The sequence below is a fragment of the Oncorhynchus mykiss genome, chromosome 12 (genome assembly GCF_013265735.2).
Source record: "Oncorhynchus mykiss isolate Arlee chromosome 12, USDA_OmykA_1.1, whole genome shotgun sequence".
NCBI classification, from domain to species: Eukaryota; Metazoa; Chordata; class Actinopteri; order Salmoniformes; family Salmonidae; genus Oncorhynchus; species Oncorhynchus mykiss.
Genome location: NC_048576.1, coordinates 95,598,291 through 95,622,010, shown reverse-complemented (window position 1 = coordinate 95,622,010; position 23,720 = coordinate 95,598,291). Strand labels below are relative to the sequence as shown.

Genomic DNA, 23,720 nt, shown 5'->3' with positions numbered 1-23,720 from the left:
TCTGGTGTTTTGTAGTGGGAAACTGGGTGAGTTGAGAACATGTAAACTCTGTTACCCATAGATAGACAGGCTAGAAACTTTTTAACAATTTCATTTTCTTGTGTGAAGCTTGCATTCAAGTGCACCTCCCTCGTGCACACAACGAGCTTCCATTCCCCGTCACAATGGGATTCATGGCTGATTTAAAATGAGATTTAAAATGTTATGGTCAAACCTATTACTTTATTTGGCACTTAATTAGGTACTTACTTTAGTCTTTTTTTTACCTCTTGAGATGGGAAAAGTTTTTACAAATTATTGAACATGTGCTCTTATGGCAGAATGTTACAATGAGGTGTAATCCAAAGATTTTTTCACCAAATCGCACATCTTAAAAGGCACCGAATTGGTGGAACGACCTAGAAATCGATGTGGCGAGGCAAGGTCACGGAGCCTGCTCACGATGAAAATAAAGAAAGTGGTCTGTGCAACAGAGGTAGATTTTGGAAACAAAGGTTGAACTGGGATTGTCCCAGGTACAAACATATGTGTTACCAGAAATTATATAAATCTACCTTTATGAGCTAGCCTAAATACAGATTATTTCCTGAGAATAGCCTACCACTGTAATAATAAACTTCATCCACATGATGGCAATGCTGACTTGCAATTTCCAACAGCTGCAGTTCAACACTGGATATCATATTATTGACGTCACTTAGAATGAAAAAGAAGCGCTCAGCGGTGGCTCTAGCAAAAGGGAAACCCGCTGTCCAGTGGCTATTTCGCAGTTGCGGTAGCCTATAGTATTTTAGTGAGCGTATAGAAATACAAGTGAAGATTCCTTGGAGTAAAACTGAACCGTACGACCGTGTAGCCTACTTTTTTTTGCAATGGCTGATCATCATCTTTTACATTATAGCGACTCAGCTGCGGTTGGGAACCGTTTCGCCCGCAAAGGTGCTCTGCGGCAGAAAAACGTGCATGAAGTCAAAAATCACAAATTTACTGCCAGGTTTTTCAAGCAACCGACATTCTGCAGTCATTGCACAGACTTCATATGGTAAGCATTATTGCTCTTGCGCACCCATCATTGTGTGAAAGGGGAGAGGAAAAGTTGGTGCGCTCTCGTCATTCCGGTCGTGTTAGTGTATTTCCTTGTTTACCCTATTTGTTGTTTTGAATTATGCTAAATAGTTGCCTTATGTAAAGTGTTAAATGGTTTTGAGGCACTGCTATTAAACTCATAATTAGCCTGTTAGGCGCTTATCCTCATCAAAATGTATAATTTATTAATTCAAATGATACCTTCTGTTATTAAATTAATTGGATGTAATAGTTATAAATGTTCAATAAATTCCATGATGCGAACAGTTAATTTCACATGTGCTATTCTCGTAAAATCATATGAAGCTCGCCATTCACCTTCCAAAAACACTCTTCTGCGCGCTGATTGGCAACTAGAACTCAGCAATAGATCTCTGTGCTCCCGAATTGGGTATGGATTTAAAATGTGTTTTCTTTATTTAACTCGGCAAATCAGTTAAGAACACATTTTATTTACAATGACGGCCTAGGAACAGTAGGTTAACTGCTTTGTTCAGGGGCAGAACGACAGATTTTTACCATGTCAGATCGGGGATTCGATCTAGCAACCTTTACTGGCCCAAAGCTCTAACCACTAGGCTAACTGATGTTAATGTGCAACTTGTTTTCCAACCAGGCCATACTAAACTCGCCCCATAATTACTCATCTTGCCAAGAATGACACACCCCCTTAATCAGAGGCATAATGTCTCAGATATTGTGTTTATTTTGCACTCTAAAACGTTCACATTCAGTAGGCTATTAAATTGATCTTTCACGTCTTTTGAAGTCTAATTTCCCTCTTCCACACATCTTGCCATGCTCATGTCTTATAGCCTGGAGAAGTCTGAACTCTCAATCCAGTGTACCTGTGCCACAGATCTTTCCATGCTCATGTCTTATAGCCTGGAAACGTCTAAACTCTATCTACTGTAAATGAGTACCATCAAATGATATAGCAATAACCCTACTGCTAGCTCTGGTCCAGTACATTAGTGTGCTTTCCTTTACTAGTTGAGGAAAGCACACTAATGCCCCCCTGGACCAGAGCTACCCCACTGGGCATAGATGTCAGGTCATCTAATTAGTTTACATTTGGTTAAGATGTCAACTAACATGAATTCAAAACATTTCACATCATTGGATTTAGGTTGTTTTTTTAAATGAACTAAATGCCCTTAAGACCTTTTGCAAATCCAAATTGATTCAATGTTGTCACATTGTGTTGAAATGTGTTGAAATGACAGTGGTCCCAGTGGGACCCTACTGTATGACTTGGAGCATCAGAAGTACAGGTAAGACCACCATCTGTCCTGCTGTCACTCACTGCTCCTTCTCACTGCTTTTCACAGGGGATTTGGGAAACAAGGATTCCAGTGCCAAGGTAAACCCAGTGTTCTGCCTATGTGTACATGTTTACGCTCATACTTGCATGTGTACAGCAGTGGCGGTTCTAGACCATTTCAACTGAGGGGGGGCAAGCTGGGGCCAGTTGTACTGTTAGAGGGGCCAGTTACATTTTCTTCACTGCATTGCAGGCAAAAGACCATGTTCATAATCATCATCGTTGCCACTGTCTAATAACAGATGTAGAGCACGATAACTAATTTCTGCTGTGTAAAAATTATTTCATACTACACATTTAGGGTGGCCACAAGGGGTTCCAAAATTGTCACAGGGGCACTGGTCCCCCCTTCCCCCCAGAACCGCTAGTGATGTACAGTAATTTACGTGTACACTCATGTTAGCTTAGCATTAGGTATCCAATTTCCATATACTGTATGATGCACTTCCTATAGTTCCAGTACCAACAGTTAATCATTCATATTCATACCACTGTACAAGCGGATGTTGAACTGTCCACAAGCCAGTTTGGTTGATGTCAAATCCACTAGCAATCCACAAGTGAAGATGCCAGCTGCTTGTTCCTTTGTGTGGTTACTGTACATCTCAAAGCCCTGCTCAGAGTGCAACAATGTCTGCTATTCTTCCAAGAGCAAGGATACAGTCAGTGAAGGCTTCTGAATCCACCAGCACCAAAGTACTTCCCCATAGACAACAGTTTAGACACATTGTGTGTAGTCTAGTAGGGCTCATTGAGTGGTTTGAAAACGGTTCCGTCCAGACAGTGAGGTGATGACTGGCTAATCACTGGCTGGAGATTTGACTGCTCTTACATGTATACTTTATGCAGTCTGTTCTCCTGAAGTGTAAACCCATCTTATCATAATTCTATTCTCATTATTGTTCAGACAACATGCTGCGTCTTTCTTAAAGCTTGTTGATAATCAGGTCATTATTCACTCTTCCCCTTCCTCAGTAACTCTTAATATCCGGCAAAAACTTGGATGGGGCCAGTGTTCTCAAATTTACTTCAAAAGTGCAGCATTGCCACTTTTCAGGCTTCTCCCAAATATGGCATTCGCTAACAGTTTTCCACAGAAAAGTAAAACTACAGTACACTGCCTCCGTCAGTGCACTTTCACATTCTGTTTGATGAATTAATGTGCATGCAGAGCCACTTAATATGACTAAATACCAACGGTATCAGTTCTCTAGTCACAGCTGGAGGCCTTTGATTAGTCACTTCTAGGCTGGTTGGAAAAGTTAGTGAAGGATTTACAGCAATACCCAAGTTCCCAGTATCTGAAATGGAATTGTGTGTTTGAATCTCTCTGAGTCAGATTGTAACTATGAGGAAGGGTAAAGGAAAACTGACTGTTTGATTGTAAGCAATAGCAAATCTACGTTCCCAAAATAACCATTGAATTCAGAACAGCAAAATATAATTCCATGACAAAAGTTTATTGGACATTCGCGCATCACCAAGGGGGGATGAACGTCATGTAGAACCTATAAGATGTAGAAAAACATTAATACCAAGTAATCAAAGCAAATCACATTTGGAATGCCATACACGTTCACACTTACCTTAAAGCCCATCATTCATGCATCAATTGCCAATGTCTGTGGGGAGAAACATTTGTCAGTCATCCAAATTAGACTACTGTACACATGTAGTTGTAACAGTACCTGAGGATAGGATACTCCACTCCTTTGGATCCAGCACTTGGTCTAAGGAGAGGCTGGTTAGGCACAGGTTTACTGATATCATGGGATACAACACTAACAGAGGGCTGGGCTGTGTCTCCTGGGGAGTAGAGGGTGTTGGAGAAAACCACTGCCTCGTTCATAGTCGTTATGGTTCTGAAAAATAATGCTGGGTGGAGGTAGAACAGGATCGTGGCAGCTGGTGGGGCCCAACACACTGCTTGATCCATGGGGCCGGTTCTTGCTGCTCAGCAGCAGAGGGAGATGTTTCCTTTACCTTGCTGGCCACCAGTGGATTCTGGAGATGGGTGGATGTGTCTGGGCTGCCACCCATAGGAGGTCCAACATTCTGAGAGGCCTTTGGAACCCATAAGGGCAACCCACAGGGGTATTGGTTAACAGGTCCTGCTACCTCATTAACACTGGGTCTTGAAGTCTTCTGAGAGCTTCTGGCTGCTTGGGACTGAAGGACAATAATTACCACATGCCATTAATTGGGGTATTATGCCAACTGGTAATGTAACAGTATATCAATCTGATTATAATATATTCAAATTGTGATATGACAGTACACATGCTTGACACCTACCAGTCTCACTACACATGGAATGGGAGAGCCTGGAGTAGTGGAGAGACGACATCTATCCCTCGGTGTTAACACACCAGCAGTATCCTGTAGAGCCGTTGCACTGCTTTGGGGTGTACAGGCCCTCCTTGTTACACTGGGGTACATAGGCTCCAGGAATATTGGGGCTATTGGCTCTAGCCTGCTCACACAGGATCAGGGCTGGATAGAAAGTTTAGACATTCAGCTTCAGGTAGCTCATTAAGTTAGGTTGAATATAATAACGTGATAATTTAACATTACATGAGCTGATAAACATGTAGATTTATATTGTCATGACATCATAAAATACTATTTAAGTGACAGTGTTGGCAATAGCCCAAAATGACAGGAAGCATAGCAGATGGAGTTACTTCAGTGCCACCAGAAATGTTCATTGGTTTTGTATTCAGAACGTGAAATTCAATATTTGAATGTGTAGTGCACAAATGTTATTTAGAAAATGATTTGAAACTGAATCAAATTAATATTGCAGTTAAACGCAGTTTATTTTAATAAACGTGTTTCTGCATGTACATTGATTGCTCTTCTACTACAAGGAAAACACATTTTTTATAAGCAAACCCAAATCTTAGGAGTTGCACTTAATGCATGAGTTACTGAGATGGTGGTTCCAGTTTAGATAGATAGATGTAGAAGTCTCCTTGGCAGGGCCGGTTCTATGGGGTGGATAAGCTGGGCATGGACCCCCAGAAAGAACGTGCCCTCCCTCAGTTGTTGCCCTATAAAGTGTTCTGAGTTACATTGGCCCGGTTTTACCAATGTAGTGCCTCAAGGCCTGCCTGTAGTGCAGACGGGACAGAGGCTATATGCTGGGTGCGCTCATGATCTGAGGGGGATGTAATATTAAAATACAAAAATGCATTCTGATTGGGAACCAAGCCATGCAATGTAATTAAGGTACTGCCTTTACCTTATTTAGGAAGCTAATTTGACCCCGCACTGGGTGGGATCCAATGGACTTCCACAGAGAGCGATGTTGAGCAGCCTGCTGGCCCACGCCGAGGTTGAGAGCCTAGCAGCAAATGTAATATTGGCCCAGCAAGAGTGACGCAAAGTAAAATCACAACCGCTGCCAGAGAACCCCACTCAGGGCCTTTGTCAGCAATGCCGAGTGCAGTTGGCACTGAAACATTAGGGACATCACAGCAATGTGCAAACACTCTCCACCCTGAAGAACGTATTCAGTGAAGAGATGCAGCATGTCAGGTCAACGAAAAGCCCAGCTGGCATTTGAGCGTGACCTGCCAAGTACATTTCAACAGGAAGGAGAATGGCTCAGAAAGGTCTGAGGTTCAACACAGCAACTCTAAAATGGTCAACTACAACCTTTATGGCCCTGGCTGCCGTGCCAGAGTTAATACAATTCCCTCATGTACTGGTTGTTCGGCAGATTTTATGCAAACTAGAGTTTAGGCCTTTGCTTTTTACTGTAATGCATCTTTTAGATATGCGATTGTCATTACTTGCATGTGTAACCAGTGTTAAATGGCTAGCTAGTTAGTGGGGTGCGCGCTAATAGCGTTTCAAATCGTGGGTTTCACTTGAGACCTTGAAGTACTCGTTTCCCTTGCTCTGCAAGGGCCGCGGCTTTTGTGGAGCGATGGGTAACAGTGTTTCGAGGGTGACTTGGTGTACAGAAGGTGTCTCGAGCCCAGGTAGGGGCGAGGGACGGAAGCAAAGCTGTTGCACATGAGACTAATTGCTAGATCTACAGCTTTGCGTCATTTGATGGTATAGGGATAATGACCAATGTAGCCTACTGGTTGTGCGGCGAGGTGAGCCCTGGCAGGCGCTCCTGTGGCCTGACTGTTCACCTTGTTGGTGCCGAAATTGGCAGCTAACGTTATCCTTTCAGAGCGCAGACTGGCGATAGCCTTCGGTCCATGGTCCTGAATTAATGTTACGGTGTGCCTTTTTAATGAGCGCATCTTGGGCTACCAGTCTTCGTGAGGCTCCTCTTCAACATGGTGTGCAAAATGACAGTTTCGTATATGGCTGCATTTCAGATAGGCGTGGATTGTTTAAGTCGCAATAGTATAACCAATAGTGTAGCCTACTGAAAGTAGTAAGTTAACTACATTACAGTCTGCGATAATATTGACATCACTTTTACAGTAGCTTAAGACAATGAGGGGGCCTTCACGCGGTATGCCAACTACCGTGTATGACATTTCACAGCCATGCATATAGAATATGCACCTGCTTTTCTGAAAATCCCACAGAAAATATTTTACACCTGGAGAAGCAGCGGCTTGGTTACGGTCATTGCGTAGTGTCAAGTGTGACAGCCTATAGTTGTATTTAGTGAAGTTTAAGCCATGTAGTGGGGCACATTCTCTTGTGTTATTATATAAAGCAACAGTTGTGTACGGGTAAAACATTTTTTTACATTTGAACAGTAGGATTAATCAACTTGTGTTTAGGGCTCCAAAGCAATACTAAATCAAACATGTCCCATGTTTATTGAACTGAAATAATATCCCAGAAACGCATGCATATGCACAAAAAAAATCCACAAATTGGTTACATCCCTGATAATCTATCCAGTGTAGTTGGGCGTCGTGAGGCCCATTGTCGTGCCATTCATTCAACGCCTCATGGTTCAACATAATGCACAGCCCATGTATCTGCACACAATTCCTGGAAGCTGAAAAGCTTCAATAGTAGCGGTATCTCACACTAATGTGTTTTTCGTGTACATGTTATTGAGAGTTCAGGAATGGAGTGGAGGTAGTATTCATAAGAACATTAAACATGCCACATTAGATTCAGGAACCACTTGGTACAGCCAGCTCACCATAGTGTTTCACTGTTTCCAGCTACCTTTCCTGGCAGACAAAGTACCAGAATGTTTTCAAACCAAATGCATCCAAGTTTAATTAAGCTTGAAAACAATACAATAACTAAAATAGCCTATAAATAAATATTGAATTGGAATAGAATTAAAGACAACCGTTAACCGTTTTAAATTTGTGCAAAACAAATGAGAATTTACATTCAATTTCTGGTGGTACAGAATTCCCTCCATACCCATGTTGTCAAGGACAAACATACTGGCCAGGGAAACTGGAATGAGAGGGAGAGAGAAAAAAAAACTCCATAGTAGCAGTTTAAACTCCATAAAGGTAAATAGTTTAAGAAACCCTGCCCTAGGCTATGGTTCAGGACCAAAGAGGGGCCCTAGGCTATGGTTCAGGACCAAAGAGGGGCCCTAGGCTATGGTTCAGGACCAAAGAGGGGCCCTAGGCTATGGTTCAGGACCAAAGAGGGGCCCTAGGCTATGGTTCAGGACCAAAGAGGGGCCCTAGGCTATGGTTCAGGACCAAAGAGGGGCCCTAGGCTATGGTTCAGGACCAAAGAGGGGCCCTAGGCTATGGTTCAGGACCAAAGAGGGGCCCTAGGCTATGGTTCAGGACCAAAGAGGGGCCCTAGGCTATGGTTCAGGACCAAAGAGGGGCCCTAGGCTATGGTTCAGGACCAAAGAGGGGCCCTAGGCTATGGTTCAGGACCAAAGAGGGGCCCTAGGCTATGGTTCAGGACCAAAGAGGGGCCCTAGGCTATGGTTCAGGACCAAAGAGGGGCCCTAGGCTATGGTTCAGGACCAAAGAGGGGCCCTAGGCTATGGTTCAGGACCAAAGAGGGGCCCTAGGCTATGGTTCAGGACCAAAGGGGGGCCCTGGGCATGTCAAAGGTCAGTCACTACAATATGTCTACACCATTGTTAAGTTGGGTCATGGGATGACAAGTTGTCATTTGGGGCTGAAGTTTAAGAACCCTGGAATAAGACACAAACATAAGACTAGAGGCTAAACAAATGCATCAGGTCAAATCAAAGTAATGTGACATTTTTCAAAATAAGTTTAAAATCATTGTGTTAAGTCAAAACTAATTATTTAAATTATCAAAAGAGCAGAAACCGGCTTTCCATTTGACAGGTAAACTACTACTGCCTACAAACACAAAACAGAGCCAAGAGACCCTGAAAAAGCAAAGGGGAATGATTAGTAAAAGGGCCAGCACACCTTCAACAATACAACTTATTGAAGATAACCCATTTCTTACCTTAGTGTCCAAGAGCCATCAGCTCAGTTGTAGAACTCCCCAGTAGCTATGGTGTGGCAACAGACAGCTTGCTAGAGCCTTCTGGTTTTAACTGGGAGAGTGCTGCTTTCTCCTTGTATTGGCACCTTGACTCTCCTCGGTTTCAATTAGAGACTAAAGGACCTTATCATTTAATATAATGAATAGAGTTGACTTGTTTTCCTATTTTAGCATGACATGCAAACCTATCTGTTTTACACAATACATTTCTATCTGCACACACTTCAACATTGCACCCTCCCAAACAGGTTTCAGGTGTAGCCAATCTAGACATTAGACACGATTGCCCCAATTGTGGCAGATGAGCTACATTTACACAGGCAGCCCAATTGTGATATATTTCCGCTAATGGGTCACATTTTTATTTAAAAAACTATCAGAATTGGGTTGTCTGTGTAAAGCAGCCATAGAGGGATAGACAGGGAAAGCTTGTGGTAAGGAAAATCATCAATACTATCGTACGCCATGTTGAGAAAAGTCACAGAAAAATGAAGGAGCTTGATGAGATTACCACTTTTTTTAACATGCTTATTAGACATGACCTTTGGGCAGTTAGAAACTATACACAACATTGTTGCGTCCTAAATAAAAGTGTAGATGCAAGTTTAACTACTCTAATTCAGAATAGTGTAATTCAGTGTTTTGATCAAACTGTTGTCCAAGTATCAAAAACAGTGCAATCATTTATGTGATTCTCAGTAACCTTCTAGTGTGATAACCATGGACTTGTCTCTGGGAAGTCTCTACCAGTGGAGGTTGCTGCGGACGGATCATAATAATGGCTGGAACGGCGTGAATGGCATCAAACACATGTAAATCATGTGTTTCATGTTTTTGATACCATTTCACTCATTACGCTCCAGCTGTTACCACAAACAAATTAAGGTGCCACCAACCTCCCGTGGTCTCTATAGAGTCAGACAGGGACACTACTACTGCACAAGGGCCCAGATGTCCACACCATGTTACCATAGTCTCTGCCAGTGTAGTGTCGCTCTCGGGATACTTGATACACCAAGCCAGGTAACTGTGTGTAGACAGAGCAACGCTGAAGGTAAATGCTAGAGAGGGAGGGAGAGATATAAAGGGTAGGTAGAGAGTGAGATTAAGAGTACAAAAGGAGAAAATAACAGGGAGGTAGCAGGCAAGGTGGAGAGATTAGGATGTAAAGGCTAGGGGAGAGAATGAATGAGGGAGAGGTGAAGGAATGACAGAAGAGGAAGGAAATAGTGCAGGAGAGGGAATGAGGGGAATGGAGGGAGAGAGAATGAGGGGAATGGAGGGAGGGAGAATGAGGGGAATGGAGGGAGAGAGAATGAGGGGAATGGAGGGAGAGAGAATGAGGGGAATGGAGGGAGAGAGAATGAGGGGAATGGAGGGAGAGAGGATGAGGGGAATGGAGGGAGAAAGAATGAGGGGAATGGAGGGAGAGATAATGAGGGGAATGGAGGGAGACAGAATGAGTTAAATGGAGGGAGAGAGAATGAGGGGAATGGAGGGAGAGAGAGTACAGGTTCAGTAGGGAGAGAGAGAATGAGGGGAATGGACGGAGAGAGAGTACAGGTTCAATAGGGAGAGAGAGAATGAGGGGAATGGAGAGAGAGAGAATGAGGGGAATGGAGAGAGAGAGAATGAGGGGAATGGAGGGAGGGAGGGAGAATGAGGGGAATGGAGGGAGGGAGGGAGAATGAGGGGAATGGAGGGAGAGAGAATGAGGGGAATGGAGGGAGACAGAATGAGGGGAATGGAGGGAGAGAGAATGAGGGGAATGGAGGGAGAGAGAGTACAGGTTCAGTAGGGAGAGAGAGAATGAGGGGAATGGAGGGAGAGAGAATGAGGGGAATGGAGGGAGAGAGAATGAGGGGAATGGAGGGAGAGAGAATGAGGGGAATGGAGGGAGGGAGAATGAGGGGAATGGAGGGAGGGAGAATGAGGGGAATGGAGGGAGAGAGAATGAGGGGAATGGAGGGAGAGATAATGAGGGGAATGGAGGGAGAGAGGATGAGGGGAATGGAGGGAGAAAGAATGAGGGGAATGGAGGGAGAGATAATGAGGGGAATGGAGGGAGACAGAATGCGTTAAATGGAGGGAGAGAGAATGAGGGGAATGGAGGGAGAGAGAGTACAGGTTCAGTAGGGAGAGAGAGAATGAGGGGAATGGACGGAGAGAGAGTACAGGTTCAATAGGGAGAGAGAGAATGAGGGGAATGGAGAGAGAGAGAATGAGGGGAATGGAGGGAGGGAGGGAGAATGAGGGGAATGGAGGGAGAGAGAATGAGGGGAATGGAGGGAGAGAGAATGAGGGGAATGGAGGGAGAGAGAATGAGGGGAATGGAGGGAGACAGAATGAGGGGAATGGAGGGAGAGAGAATGAGGGGAATGGAGGGAGAGAGAGTACAGGTTCAGTAGGGAGAGAGAGAATGAGGGGAATGGAGGGAGAGAGAATGAGGGGAATGGAGGGAGAGAGAGTACAGGTTCAGTAGGGAGAGAGAGAATGAGGGGAATGGAGGGAGAGAGAGTACAGGTTCAATAGGGAGAGAGAGAATGAGGGGAATGGGGGGAGAGAGAGTACAGGTTCAGTAGGGAGAGAGAGAATGAGGGGAATGGAGGGAGAGAGAATGAGGGGAATGGAGGGAGAGAGAGTACAGGTTCAGTAGGGAGAGAGAGAATGAGGGGAATGGAGGGAGAGAGAGTACAGGTTCAGTAGGGAGAGAGAGAATGAGGGGAATGGAGGGAGAGAGAGTACAGGTTCAGTAGGGAGAGAGAGAATGAGGGGAATGGAGGGAGAGAGAATGAGGGGAATGGAGGGAGAGAGAGTACAGGTTCAGTAGGGAGAGAGAGAATGAGGGGAATGGAGGGAGAGAGAGTACAGGTTCAGTAGGGAGAGAGAGAATGAGGGGAATGGAGGGAGAGAGATTACAGGTTCAGGAGGGAAAGAGAGAATGAGGGGAATGGAGGGAGAGAGAGTACAGGTTCAGTAGGTAGAGAGAGAATGAGGGGAATGGAGGGAGAGAGAGTACAGGTTCAGGAGGGAAAGAGAGAATGAGGGGAATGGAGGGAGAGAGTACAGGTTCAGTAGGGAGAGAGAGAATGAGGGGAATGGAGGGAGAGAGAGTACAGGTTCAGTAGGGAGAGAGAGAATGAGGGGAATGGAGGGAGAGAGAGTACAGGTTCAGTAGGGAGAGAGAGAATGAGGGGAATGGAGGGAGAGAGAGTACAGGTTCAGTAGGGAGAGAGAGAATGAGGGGAATGGAGGGAGAGAGAGTACAGGTTCAGTAGGGAGAGAGAGAATGAGGGGAATGGAGGGAGAGAGAGTACAGGTTCAGGAGGGAAAGAGAGAATGAGGGGAATGGAGGGAGAGAGAGTACAGGTTCAGGAGGGAAAGAGAGAATGAGGGGAATGGAGGGAGAGAGAGTACAGGTTCAGTAGGTAGAGAGAGAATGAGGGGAATGGAGGGAGAGAGAGTACAGGTTCAGGAGGGAGAGAGAGAATGAGGGGAATGGAGGGAGAGAGAGTACAGGTTCAGTAGGGAGAGAGAGAATGAGGGGAATGGAGGGAGAGAGAGTACAGGTTCAGTAGGGAGAGAGAGAATGAGGGGAATGGAGGGAGAGAGAGTACAGGTTCAATAGGGAGAGAGAGAATGAGGGGAATGGAGGGAGAGAGAGTACAGGTTCAGTAGGGAGAGAGAGAATGAGGGGAATGGAGGGAGAGAGAGTACAGGTTCAGTAGGGAGAGAGAGAATGAGGGGAATGGAGGGAGAGAGAGTACAGGTTCAGTAGGGAGAGAGAGAATGAGGGGAATGGAGGGAGAGAGAGTACAGGTTCAATAGGGAGAGAGAGAATGAGGGGAATGGAGGGAGAGAGAGTACAGGTTCAGTAGGGAGAGAGAGAATGAGGGGAATGGAGGGAGAGAGAGTACAGGTTCAATAGGGAGAGAGAGAATGAGGGGAATGGAGGGAGAGAGAGTACAGGTTCAGTAGGGAGAGAGAGAATGAGGGGAATGGAGGGAGAGAGAGTACAGGTTCAGTAGGGAGAGAGAGAATGAGGGGAATGGAGGGAGAGAGAGTACAGGTTCAATAGGGAGAGAGAGAATGAGGGGAATGGAGGGAGAGAGAGTACAGGTTCAGTAGGGAGAGAGAGAATGAGGGGAATGGAGGGAGAGAGAGTGTGCATGTACATTGTAATGAAAAGAGAGCTAGTGCTGCTCCCCCCTCTCACCTCCTAAGGCCACGGTGCCTGGCCTCGGAGCCTCTAGCGTCCCTGTGCCCTTCTCATGTTAGCATGTTAGCTCTGTCACAGCACAGGGTCACGGTACAGAGTAGCGATGCTCCAGGGAGCAGGTCTGTAGCCTTAATTAACTGTCAGTCCACACCACCAGGCTGCACTGCCACACGATGGGCCAAGCGCTGGAGAGTCCACTGATTTATCACCAATTTACCACTATTGAAATTAAATGGAGAGGGGAGAGGTTTACTGTTTAGATGCACTCTATAGGACAGTGATTCATAAGGCCAGGAGTGATTCATAAGGCCAGGAGTGATTCATAAGGCCATGCATGAGTGATTCATAAGGCCAGGGATGGTATTCTCACAGCACCTCAGAGTAGGAGTGTGGATCTAGGTTCAGGTCCTCCCTGTCCATGTAATCTGATTCAATTCAGTATAATATAAAAAACAAAATTGATCCTACACTCTTAGAAAAAATTGTTCCATACGTTTTTTTTTTGCAGAGATAGGATTCCACCAAGAACAATTTTGGTCAGAAGAACCTGTTTTAGAAGACAAGGGTTATTTGTAAGGCAAAGGGTTCTACCTAGAACCCTAACATCCTAAGAACTGTTTTTTGAAGAAAGGGTTCTTTGATGATTCTTTGGGAGGCAAGAATGGTTCTACTTAGAACCACACCCTGTGTGTACAAAACATTAAGGACACCTTCCTAATATTGAGTTGCATGGACTCTACAAGGTGTCTAAAGCATTCCACAGGGATGCTGGCCCATTTTTACACAGTTGTGTCAAGTTGGCTGGATGTCCTTTGGGTGGTGGTCCATTCTACACACACCTACTACCATATCCTGTTCAAATTCACCCTCTAGACGGCACACATACACCATTCATGTCTCAATTGTTTCCATGCTTAAAAATCCTTCTTTAACCTGTCTCCTCTCCTTTCCTTCATCTACACTGATTGAAGTAGTATAAACAAGTGACATCAATAAGGGATCATGTCATGGAAAGAGCAGGTAGCAGGTGTCCTTAATGTTTTGTACGCTCAGTGTAATATTTCCCATCATGCTCTATTGCAGGGAGATTTTCAGAATTGTTTTTTTTTACTGTAAAATCTGTGTTTTTGTATTGGTTGGTTGATTCATTTTATGCTACACAAAGATACATAGCATACAGGTTTTTAAACTAATTCAATCTGTTAGTAATTAAATGTATTGCACCCGTTACTGAGATGGTTGTTCCAGTTTAGATGTTTGAGGTAGTCATTGTATTAAATCAGTTGTGCTGAATACAGGTTTCAGTTTATTAGCAATTCCACTTGTTGGATATCTTTACTCTGGCTGGATTCCAATAGGAATTACACATCACTTTGCAAGCCATCATAATGTGACTTACGGGTCTGATGTGGCCTGTAAACCATAAGACTGGTGGAACCGTTCTAGAAAGGACCCTCCAAAGAAAGAAGCTTTCTCGGTAGAACCCTTCATTGAGGGTTCTGGATAAAATCCTCTCCTAAGAGTTCTACCCAGCACCAAAAAGGGTTACCCTGTATGGTTCTACTTAGTTCAGCACTCCCCCTCTGAGACGCTTTATGATCATGTGACCTGACCAGGACAAACTCTGGGTCGTTAAGCTACAAGGTCAGGTTGGACCAAGTTATGCACACATCAGTCTGTTGGTATCAATATGGAACCTAGTTCAACCTAGTTCAACAACCATATCTGTTATTAGTGCGAAGCATAGAATACGGAATTAGAATACTCATTCAATAGGATCTCTGTGGTGTGAAGTCTGTATCCCACAATTGCTATACTGTACTTACTAGGGCATAATAGTGATACAATGGAAGTCACATAATAAATGTTATGAATAGCGGACCTGGCAGCCTAGTTAGTTGGGTTTTGGAGCACAGAGTGGGCAAGCAGACGGAGTGGTTTTATTAAGTGTTGTTGGCCCACTGGGCAACAGTGATCGTGATGATACAGTATGTACACATGTATAATCTCACACATCTGAAAGCTAAAGCAACTGCCCGTTGTTTATACATGACCAGGCCTCTCTGCTCACAAGGCCAAATGGCTTAAGGTAATGGTCTGTTAGGACAAAGGCCTACTAAGGACAGGTGGATGATCCATACATGAAACAATAAACACAGCTCAAAGGAGACACAGTAAACATGTATTTTACAACAAATATAATGTTAACTGGAAGTAGTATAATTCATTTTAAAAAGCACAAAATGTTATATTATACCACTGACGTTTCAAAATAGATTATCTCAAACATTGCACACCACTAGGCTAGGCTACACATGAGACGTGCGAGTGCACTCTAGAACACCCATCATGAGAGTCAAGCTGGGGTGCATTCAATTCGATTAAAAGTTTGCTTATTTGAGTGACGGTTTTTACTGAACAACACTATTCCCAAAACATTCTTCAACAGCCTTTGAGGTACGTTTGCTCCGTTTGATGGGTGTGGAGGAGTGTAGCTTGAAGTAGTGAATGACGTATTTAAAGGGCAGCGGATCATTCCACTACCCAACCCCTCCCCTTTTTTCAACTGGTCATTCTGAGCAGCATCATTTCTGTGTAATTGAACGTTACAGTACGTTTTTTTGTACAGTCAAAGTTGCAGTCATAATGTTACAAACTAAACAATGTATTTCAGACAAACTAAACAGTGTATTTCAGACAAAATAAACAACATCATGACTTTATCTAAGCATGAATGTAAATAAATACTATTGGTAAGATATACAAATGCGATCTCTTATCTGAACATGAGTATATAGACAACTTTAATTACAGGCGATAGTGAGAGACAACAAACCATACAGGAGATATATTAGCGATAGGCCTATTCCTCAAAGCCTGAATCGTCACAATCAACAAATGGCATGTGCTGGATTCTTCTCATGAGCAGAGTTGCCTAACCTTGATGCCAGAACTCACATGGGAAGCTTGTGAGAGACAGGAGTGGAGCAGTGAGCTATGCATAGGACTGTAGGTCTATGTGGATGTGTTGGATGGTGGAATCCTCTCAGAGGGCTGTGAGCTGATGATCCATGCCCACCAACACACATTGAAAGTGGGATGATATGATAACAGATGCGTGTTCTTGGACGCGCAGAGTGCTTGTTCTTGGAAAGACCAGGGATCTGAAAAGTCTGCCAGTTGGATTCTCCGTCCCAGGAGATGTGTCTATGCTCCCTCTCTCTCAACTTCATGGGATGGACAGATACTGGCTTTTTGTAGTTCCTGTTCACTCAGTTGTGTGTGTGTGCGTGCATGCTTGCGTGTGTGCGTGCGTGCATATGGTACAGTGTGTGGGGTACATTGTTCGAAAGTGTGTTAGGTTCATTGTTCAATGCCCTTGATATCTAGGCCTTTTCTTTAGATATTGAGAACTCACCTCCTATCATATGGCAAACAATTCCCACAGGACACAGGCTTCACTGAATCTCCCCTCACCACAGTAAATACATCTCATCTTAAAATGGACTGAACTGAATAGAATACAATAAAATAAAATAGAACAGAATAGACTAGAACAGAATAGAATACAATAAAATAGAACAGGATAGAATAGAACAGAATAGAATACAATAAAATAGAACAGAATAGAATAGAATAGAATAGAACAGAATAGAATAGAAACCTCAGCTTGAACTGAGAGGAGAGTATGGTTGATTAAGTAGAGCAATTCCACTGGAACAGAATGACACTGAGACTCCGATTTTTCACTTTAAAATGTATGTCTAAACCTAGTGCATACTGTACAGCACTGGCAGGGAACAGCTAGAGTCTGAATATGACCCCACTGCTTCCTCTGTACCACAGAGGTCAGAGGCTACCTTATCTGCACCAAGGATGACAGTGAATGTTCTGTCATATGTAGAGAGAGACCTTATGCATGACTGCTGAGAGTTGCCATGAGATGGTACAAATCATTTGTCCTAAATCTTGTGGATTCATACTTGTATCCCCTTTTTCAACTCTTCATGATAGAGATCTCAATGCCTGTACCTTTCTCCAAATGTTTATTCATTCAATGAGCTGTACGTGATTTGGGTTACCAGATCTCAATGCCTGTACCTTTCTCCAACTGTTTATTCATTCAATGAGCTGTACGTGATTTGGGTTACCAGATCTCAATGCCTGTACCTTTCTCCAACTGTCTATTCATTCAATGAGCTGTATGTGTGAGGCACTAGGCACTAGGCTTTTCAGTATAAGGATAATGAATATTTACATCATACCTCACTGGGGACTATTTGGGCTTCAATCTTACTTTTATATTTTAAGCAGAGAGGATATTGCACGCTTGTTGTATAACATAAATGTGTCATTCCTCTCCTGTGGCTATTGGGGCTTTAATAATACAGTTTCTATTTATTTAAACTACAGTCTATGGGACTTGTACTGTAACATCATACTCTAACATTTGCGTCTCAATCTCACAGCCTAATCTCCTGCAACAGCATCTCGTAAAGCGATGCCAAGCCGACTGCCTTGAGTACAGGATGAGTTATCAATTACCCAGGGAGCATTTGCCCTATTAAGGAATTATTGGAAAGATGATGAAGTCCCTCTCTCTGTGATGGTACATTTCTATCATTTGAACTGCTATTAGTTTATGGTTGCTGGGCCGTGGGCGGGTAAAGGGCTGCGGCAGGGATCCCGCTGTGCAGCACGAAGACCTGACGGCAGGTATCTCATTGTCCTGCAACGTTTTCCAGATGACCAGCCTCCCTTGCCTCCTTTCTCTGCCCACCTCCACAGCAGAGGGTAGTGGAAGGGAGCGTGGGCCGGAGTAGTGGTGAGGTGAGACGTCTTTATTGTAGTGTGTCTTAGTGTGGGAGGAGGCTGAGCACCCTGCAGCTCCCATGGGGTTGTGTACTATACTCACTTGGAGCCATTTGGTTGGTATTACTCAGAATGGGAGTGTGTGTACGGTGGATGTGTTTGTGTGCGTGATATTGGCCTGTGCGTGAGTGCGTGTGTGTGTGTGCATATGGCCTGTGTGTGTGTCTGTGTGAGTGCCTGTGTATTGGAAGGATGGAGTAGTGTGTGTGTGCGCGCGCGTGTGTGTGTGACTGTGTAGAGGTCACAAGATCAGTTTCAAATTTATTTGCTTTCTTAGTTTCTTTCAGCAGTCTGTATGCATATTGTTCAGAGGTAGAGATAACCGCGGTAACTAAGGTAATTCCTGGTTATTGGCCAGTCTATTTTGATCTGGTTCTAGTGGACTTTGTAAAGGTCACTGGCTGGGATCCACGGTCCACTGTCATATGGCCATGCTGAGACACTGGCCCATTCACAGGCTGCTTCTCTCTCTCTCTCTCTCTCTCTCTCTCTCTCTCTCTCTCTCTCTCTCTTCCTGTTTCTGTCACTCTGCCTCCCCCTCTCTCTTTCTTTCTTTCTCTCTTTAACAGAAACATTCCCTCTCTTCCACTCTCACTACCTATCCCCCCTTTCTGTCGTCTCTCACACAATTTACTGAAATAATCCCTCCTGTCCAATCTAGCTTTTTCAGACAACCTGAAGAGTTGATGGGATGTGTGAAATGAAATCGTGAATCCTAAAACACATTATCACCCTGGCAGAACTCACAGTTTAGAATGAAAAGAACTGTAATTCAGCCATCAGGCAAGTGTTATGGAAGAGACCTTGTAAGTGAAGCAGAACAGGATGAAAACAGATTGTCATATCAAGCAGATGAGATATTGATATCCAATATTAAAGGGAAAATCCACCTAAAATCACATATTCCTTCAATTTAGTGTTAAATAACACTAATATGTGAGAACAATATTTTTTTGTGAAGAAATCTTTCATTTTGGTGTTATAATAGGGTTGGTAGCAACATGGAACATTGTTGTGGATATCTGTTGCAGCTCAAGTCTACTACAAAATCCAAAATGCAATGTTCTCTATATTGGCTGGCTGATGTAGCTACACACAATAATACCAAAGACCATATCAGCATGTAATGTAGCTAATTAGCTGTAAAATCTCTTAAAGAAACTGCACTATCCCACAATGTTCAACCTGCAGATCGATGTGCCTCACAGAGCGGAGTCTAACATTCGCAAAGGCAGACATACTTTTGAGGAGATGGGAAACATTGCCATGCTACTCGCGTTTCGTTCTGAGCGATTCTGGGACAAAGAGTGCCCTCCTTCGAGGAGTGAATGGGAGTCTATTGGGCGCTAGCTCAAAATTCCAACATTAGCATGAATTTCATCAACAAGTAGTACAACATTTGAAATCTTTCCCGAGATGGGAGATAAGTCACTTGCTATTTGTATTATCTTATACCTTTGGATTTGTGATATTACATACTTTCGAGGAAAATGGGCACCTTTCTTACACTGACTTTATATAGGGATTGCGTGACGATTAGCTTAGCAACCACATGACACAGCATGACATTGTGAACGCGATTGGTCAACAGTCTGCTGAGTGGGGCGTTTACGTTCCTTCATTCATTGGATTCCTATCTCCTTTCGATAATATATCTAGCAACTGCACCATGCAATGCACCCTGGACTAAAGAGGGCAGACAAATGTGCTAGACCATCTGTTAAATTCTACATTTCTCGAGGTCGGAATATTGTAAAAATATGATCAATGACTCATTGGAGAGAAGACATCCTCCCGAGTTATGACATCGGCCAGTATTGAAGTCTGACAGGCATGATAGACGTTTTCACCATCTAAAAGTCCTGTTCATATTTACTTCCAGTGTAGTGAGAGAGACTTTATCACGGTTGTACGTAATGGCGAACAGATTTCTGCCTGCTTAAACGCCAATAACTCAGATACACATAAAAACATGAAATGACCCAGGGAATCGATAGAACATCCCTCAGAGATGCACAAAAACAAAATAACATTAAAAATGGGTGACCCTTTCCTTTAAGTAATAGGTCTTCACCAATGATGCCCAAATGTGGCAGTGTTAGCTTTTGCTTAGCGTCAGTGAGTGTCAATGATGCCTGTTCTACGTGGATCCATCTATGACAGTGTGTCTGAGTGTCTGTGTGTGTTTGTGTCTGTGTGTGTGTGACTTGGATCAGTCATGGCCACAGTGACAGGGATGTTCTCCTCTCTTCTCTCCTCTCCTTTCTTCTCGGCCCCGTGGCCCTTTGATGTAGAGTGGCTGTGGAGCTGGCAGTGCCATCTGGAGAGCTTAGCCCAGGGCCAGGAGGAGAGCAGGAGAGGAAAAGAGCGTCTGGACAGGGTCTAGAGATTTAGGACAGAGATGAGGGGAAGAAGGAAGTGTAGCGTGAGGGACAACCCATAGATCCTATACCATGTCAACCTCTAACCTGTAACAGAACGGAGAGAGAGGGGAAGATAAAGAGGAGAGGCCAGTGAGAAAGAGTCCAAGCTGGATGTGGTCTAATGTGAGAGAAGGAGAGAACGAGTGAAGAAGAGAGAGAGAGATGGAGAGGAAAAGGAAAGAGAGAGAAGGAAAGTTCCAGACATCAGTAGTGCTGAGTGGTTCTGAGTCCTGTTCCAGACATCAGCAGTGCTGAGTGGTTCTGAAGCCTGTTCCAGACATCAGTAGTGCTGAGTGGTTCTGAGTACTGTTCCAGACATCAGCAGTGCTGAGTGGTTCCGAGTCCTGTTCCAGACATCAGTAGTGCTGAGTGGTTCTGAGTCCTGTTCCAGACATCAGCAGTGCTGAGTGGTTCTGAGTCCTGTTCCAGACATCAGCAGTGCTGAGTGGTTCTGAAGCCTGTCCCAGACATCAGCAGTGCTGAGTGGTTCTGAAGCCTGTTCCAGACATCAGCAGTGCTGAGTGGTTCTGAGTCCTGTTCCAGACATCAGTAGTGCTGAGTGGTTCTGAGTCCTGTTCCAGACATCAGCAGTGCTGAGTGGTTCTGAGTCCTGTTCCAGACATCAGCAGTGCTGAGTGGTTCTAAAGCCTGTTCCAGACATCAGCAGTGCTGAGTGGTTCTGAGTCCTGTTCCAGACATCAGCAGTGCTGAGTGGTTCTGAGTCCTGTTCCAGACATCAGCAGTGCTGAGTGGTTCTGAGTACTGTTCCAGACATCAGCAGTGCTGAGTGGTTCTGAGTCCTGTTCCAGACATCAGTAGTGCTGAGTGGTTCTGAGTCCTGTTCCAGACATCAGTAGTACTGAGTGGTTCCGAGTCCTGTTCCAGACATCAGCAGTGCTGAGTGGTTCTGAGTCCTGTTCCAGACATCAGTAGTGCTGAGTGGTTCTGAGTCCTGTTCCAGACATCAGTAGTGCTGAGTGGTTCTGAGTCCTGTTCCAGACATCAGCAGTGCTGAGTGGTTCTGAGTCCTGTTCCAGACATCAGTAGTGCTGAGTGGTTCTGAGTCCTGTTCCAGACATCAGCTGTGCTGAGTGGTTCTGAGTCCTGTTCCAGACATCAGCAGTGCTGAGTGGTTCTGAGTCCTGTTCCAGACATCAGTAGTGCTGAGTGGTTCTGAGTCCTGTTCCAGACATCAGCAGTGCTGAGTGGTTCTGAGTCCTGTTCCAGACATCAGCAGTGCTGAGTGGTTCTGAGTCCTGTTCCAGACATCAGCAGTGCTGAGTGGTTCTGAGTCCTGTTCCAGACATCAGTAGTGCTGAGTGGTTCTGAGTCCTGTTCCAGACATCAGTAGTGCTGAGTGGTTCTGAGTCCTGTTCCAGACATCAGCAGTGCTGAGTGGTTCTGAGTCCTGTTCCAGACATCAGCAGTGCTGAGTGGTTCTGAGTCCTGTTCCAGACATCAGTAGTGCTGAGTGGTTCTGAGTCCTGTTCCAGACATCAGCTGTGCTGAGTGGTTCTGAGTCCTGTTCCAGACATCAGCTGTGCTGAGTGGTTCTGAGTCCTGTTCCAGACATCAGCAGTGCTGAGTGGTTCTGAGTCCTGTTCAGCTCTGCTGAGTGGTTCTGAAGCCGGTTCCAGACATCAGTAGTGCTGAGTGGTTCTGAGTCCTGTTCCAGACATCAGTAGTGCTGAGTGGTTCTGAGTCCTGTTCCAGACATCAGTAGTGCTGAGTGGTTCTGAAGCCTGTTCCAGACATCAGTAGTGCTGAGTGGTTCTGAGTACTGTTCCAGACATCAGCAGTGCTGAGTGGTTCTGAGTACTGTTCCAGACATCAGCAGTGCTGAGTGGTTCTGAGTCCTGTTCCAGACATCAGCAGTGCTGAGTGGTTCTGAAGCCTGTTCCAGACATCAGCAGTGCTGAGTGGTTCTGAGTCCTGTTCCAGACATCAGTAGTGCTGAGTGGTTCTGAGTCCTGTTCCAGACATCAGCAGTGCTGAGTGGTTCTGAGTCCTGTTCCAGACATCAGCAGTGCTGAGTGGTTCTAAAGCCTGTTCCAGACATCAGCAGTGCTGAGTGGTTCTGAGTCCTGTTCCAGACATCAGCAGTGCTGAGTGGTTCTGAGTCCTGTTCCAGACATCAGTAGTGCTGAGTGGTTCTGAGTCCTGTTCCAGACATCAGTAGTGCTGAGTGGTTCTGAAGCCTGTTCCAGACATCAGTAGTGCTGAGTGGTTCTGAGTCCTGTTCCAGACATCAGCAGTGCTGAGTGGTTCTGAGTCCTGTTCCAGACATCAGCAGTGCTGAGTGGTTCTGAGTACTGTTCCAGACATCAGCAGTGCTGAGTGGTTCTGAAGCCTGTCCCAGACATCAGCAGTGCTGAGTGGTTCTGAAGCCTGTTCCAGACATCAGCAGTGCTGAGTGGTTCTGAGTCCTGTTCCAGACATCAGTAGTGCTGAGTGGTTCTGAAGCCTGTTCCAGACATCAGTAGTGCTGAGTGGTTCTGAGTCCTGTTCCAGACATCAGCAGTGCTGAGTGGTTCTGAGTCCTGTTCCAGACATCAGCAGTGCTGAGTGGTTCTGAGTACTGTTCCAGACATCAGCAGTGCTGAGTGGTTCTGAAGCCTGTCCCAGACATCAGCAGTGCTGAGTGGTTCTGAAGCCTGTTCCAGACATCAGCAGTGCTGAGTGGTTCTGAGTCCTGTTCCAGACATCAGTAGTGCTGAGTGGTTCTGAGTCCTGTTCCAGACATCAGCAGTGCTGAGTGGTTCTGAGTCCTGTTCCAGACATCAGCAGTGCTGAGTGGTTCTAAAGCCTGTTCCAGACATCAGCAGTGCTGAGTGGTTCTGAGTCCTGTTCCAGACATCAGCAGTGCTGAGTGGTTCTGAGTCCTGTTCCAGACATCAGCAGTGCTGAGTGGTTCTGAGTACTGTTCCAGACATCAGTAGTGCTGAGTGGTTCTGAGTCCTGTTCCAGACATCAGTAGTACTGAGTGGTTCCGAGTCCTGTTCCAGACATCAGCAGTGCTGAGTGGTTCTGAGTCCTGTTCCAGACATCAGTAGTGCTGAGTGGTTCTGAGTCCTGTTCCAGACATCAGTAGTGCTGAGTGGTTCTGAGTCCTGTTCCAGACATCAGCAGTGCTGAGTGGTTCTGAGTCCTGTTCCAGACATCAGTAGTGCTGAGTGGTTCTGAGTCCTGTTCCAGACATCAGCTGTGCTGAGTGGTTCTGAGTCCTGTTCCAGACATCAGCTGTGCTGAGTGGTTCTGAGTCCTGTTCCAGACATCAGCAGTGCTGAGTGGTTCTGAGTCCTGTTCAGCTCTGCTGAGTGGTTCTGAAGCCGGTTCCAGACATCAGTAGTGCTGAGTGGTT

General features: G+C 45.0%; 1 protein-coding gene and 1 long non-coding RNA gene across 3 annotated transcripts in view; one reads left to right on the top strand and one right to left on the bottom strand.

Moving 5' to 3' along the window:
* Nucleotides 1-872: 872 nt before the first annotated feature.
* The window catches only part of LOC110486837 (protein kinase C alpha type), a 225,879-nt gene continuing 203,031 nt past the window's right edge, over nt 873-23,720 (top strand). The window contains exons 1-2 of the mRNA XM_036939339.1: nt 873-1,042; nt 2,418-2,449. Of these exons, the coding sequence (XP_036795234.1) occupies nt 873-1,042; nt 2,418-2,449 (202 nt within the window). The remainder of the gene's footprint in view (nt 1,043-2,417; nt 2,450-23,720) is intronic.
* On the bottom strand, nt 3,850-9,077 carry LOC110538762. Of its 2 annotated transcripts, none has more exons than XR_005035234.1 (5): nt 8,807-9,069; nt 4,706-4,903; nt 4,394-4,579; nt 3,997-4,032; nt 3,850-3,918 (listed from the first exon to the last, which is right to left on the bottom strand). It is a non-coding gene; the product is annotated as an uncharacterized LOC110538762 (long non-coding RNA). The 2 variants fall into 2 exon arrangements; XR_005035235.1 differs by having other exon boundaries at nt 3,852-3,918; nt 4,099-4,579; nt 8,807-9,077.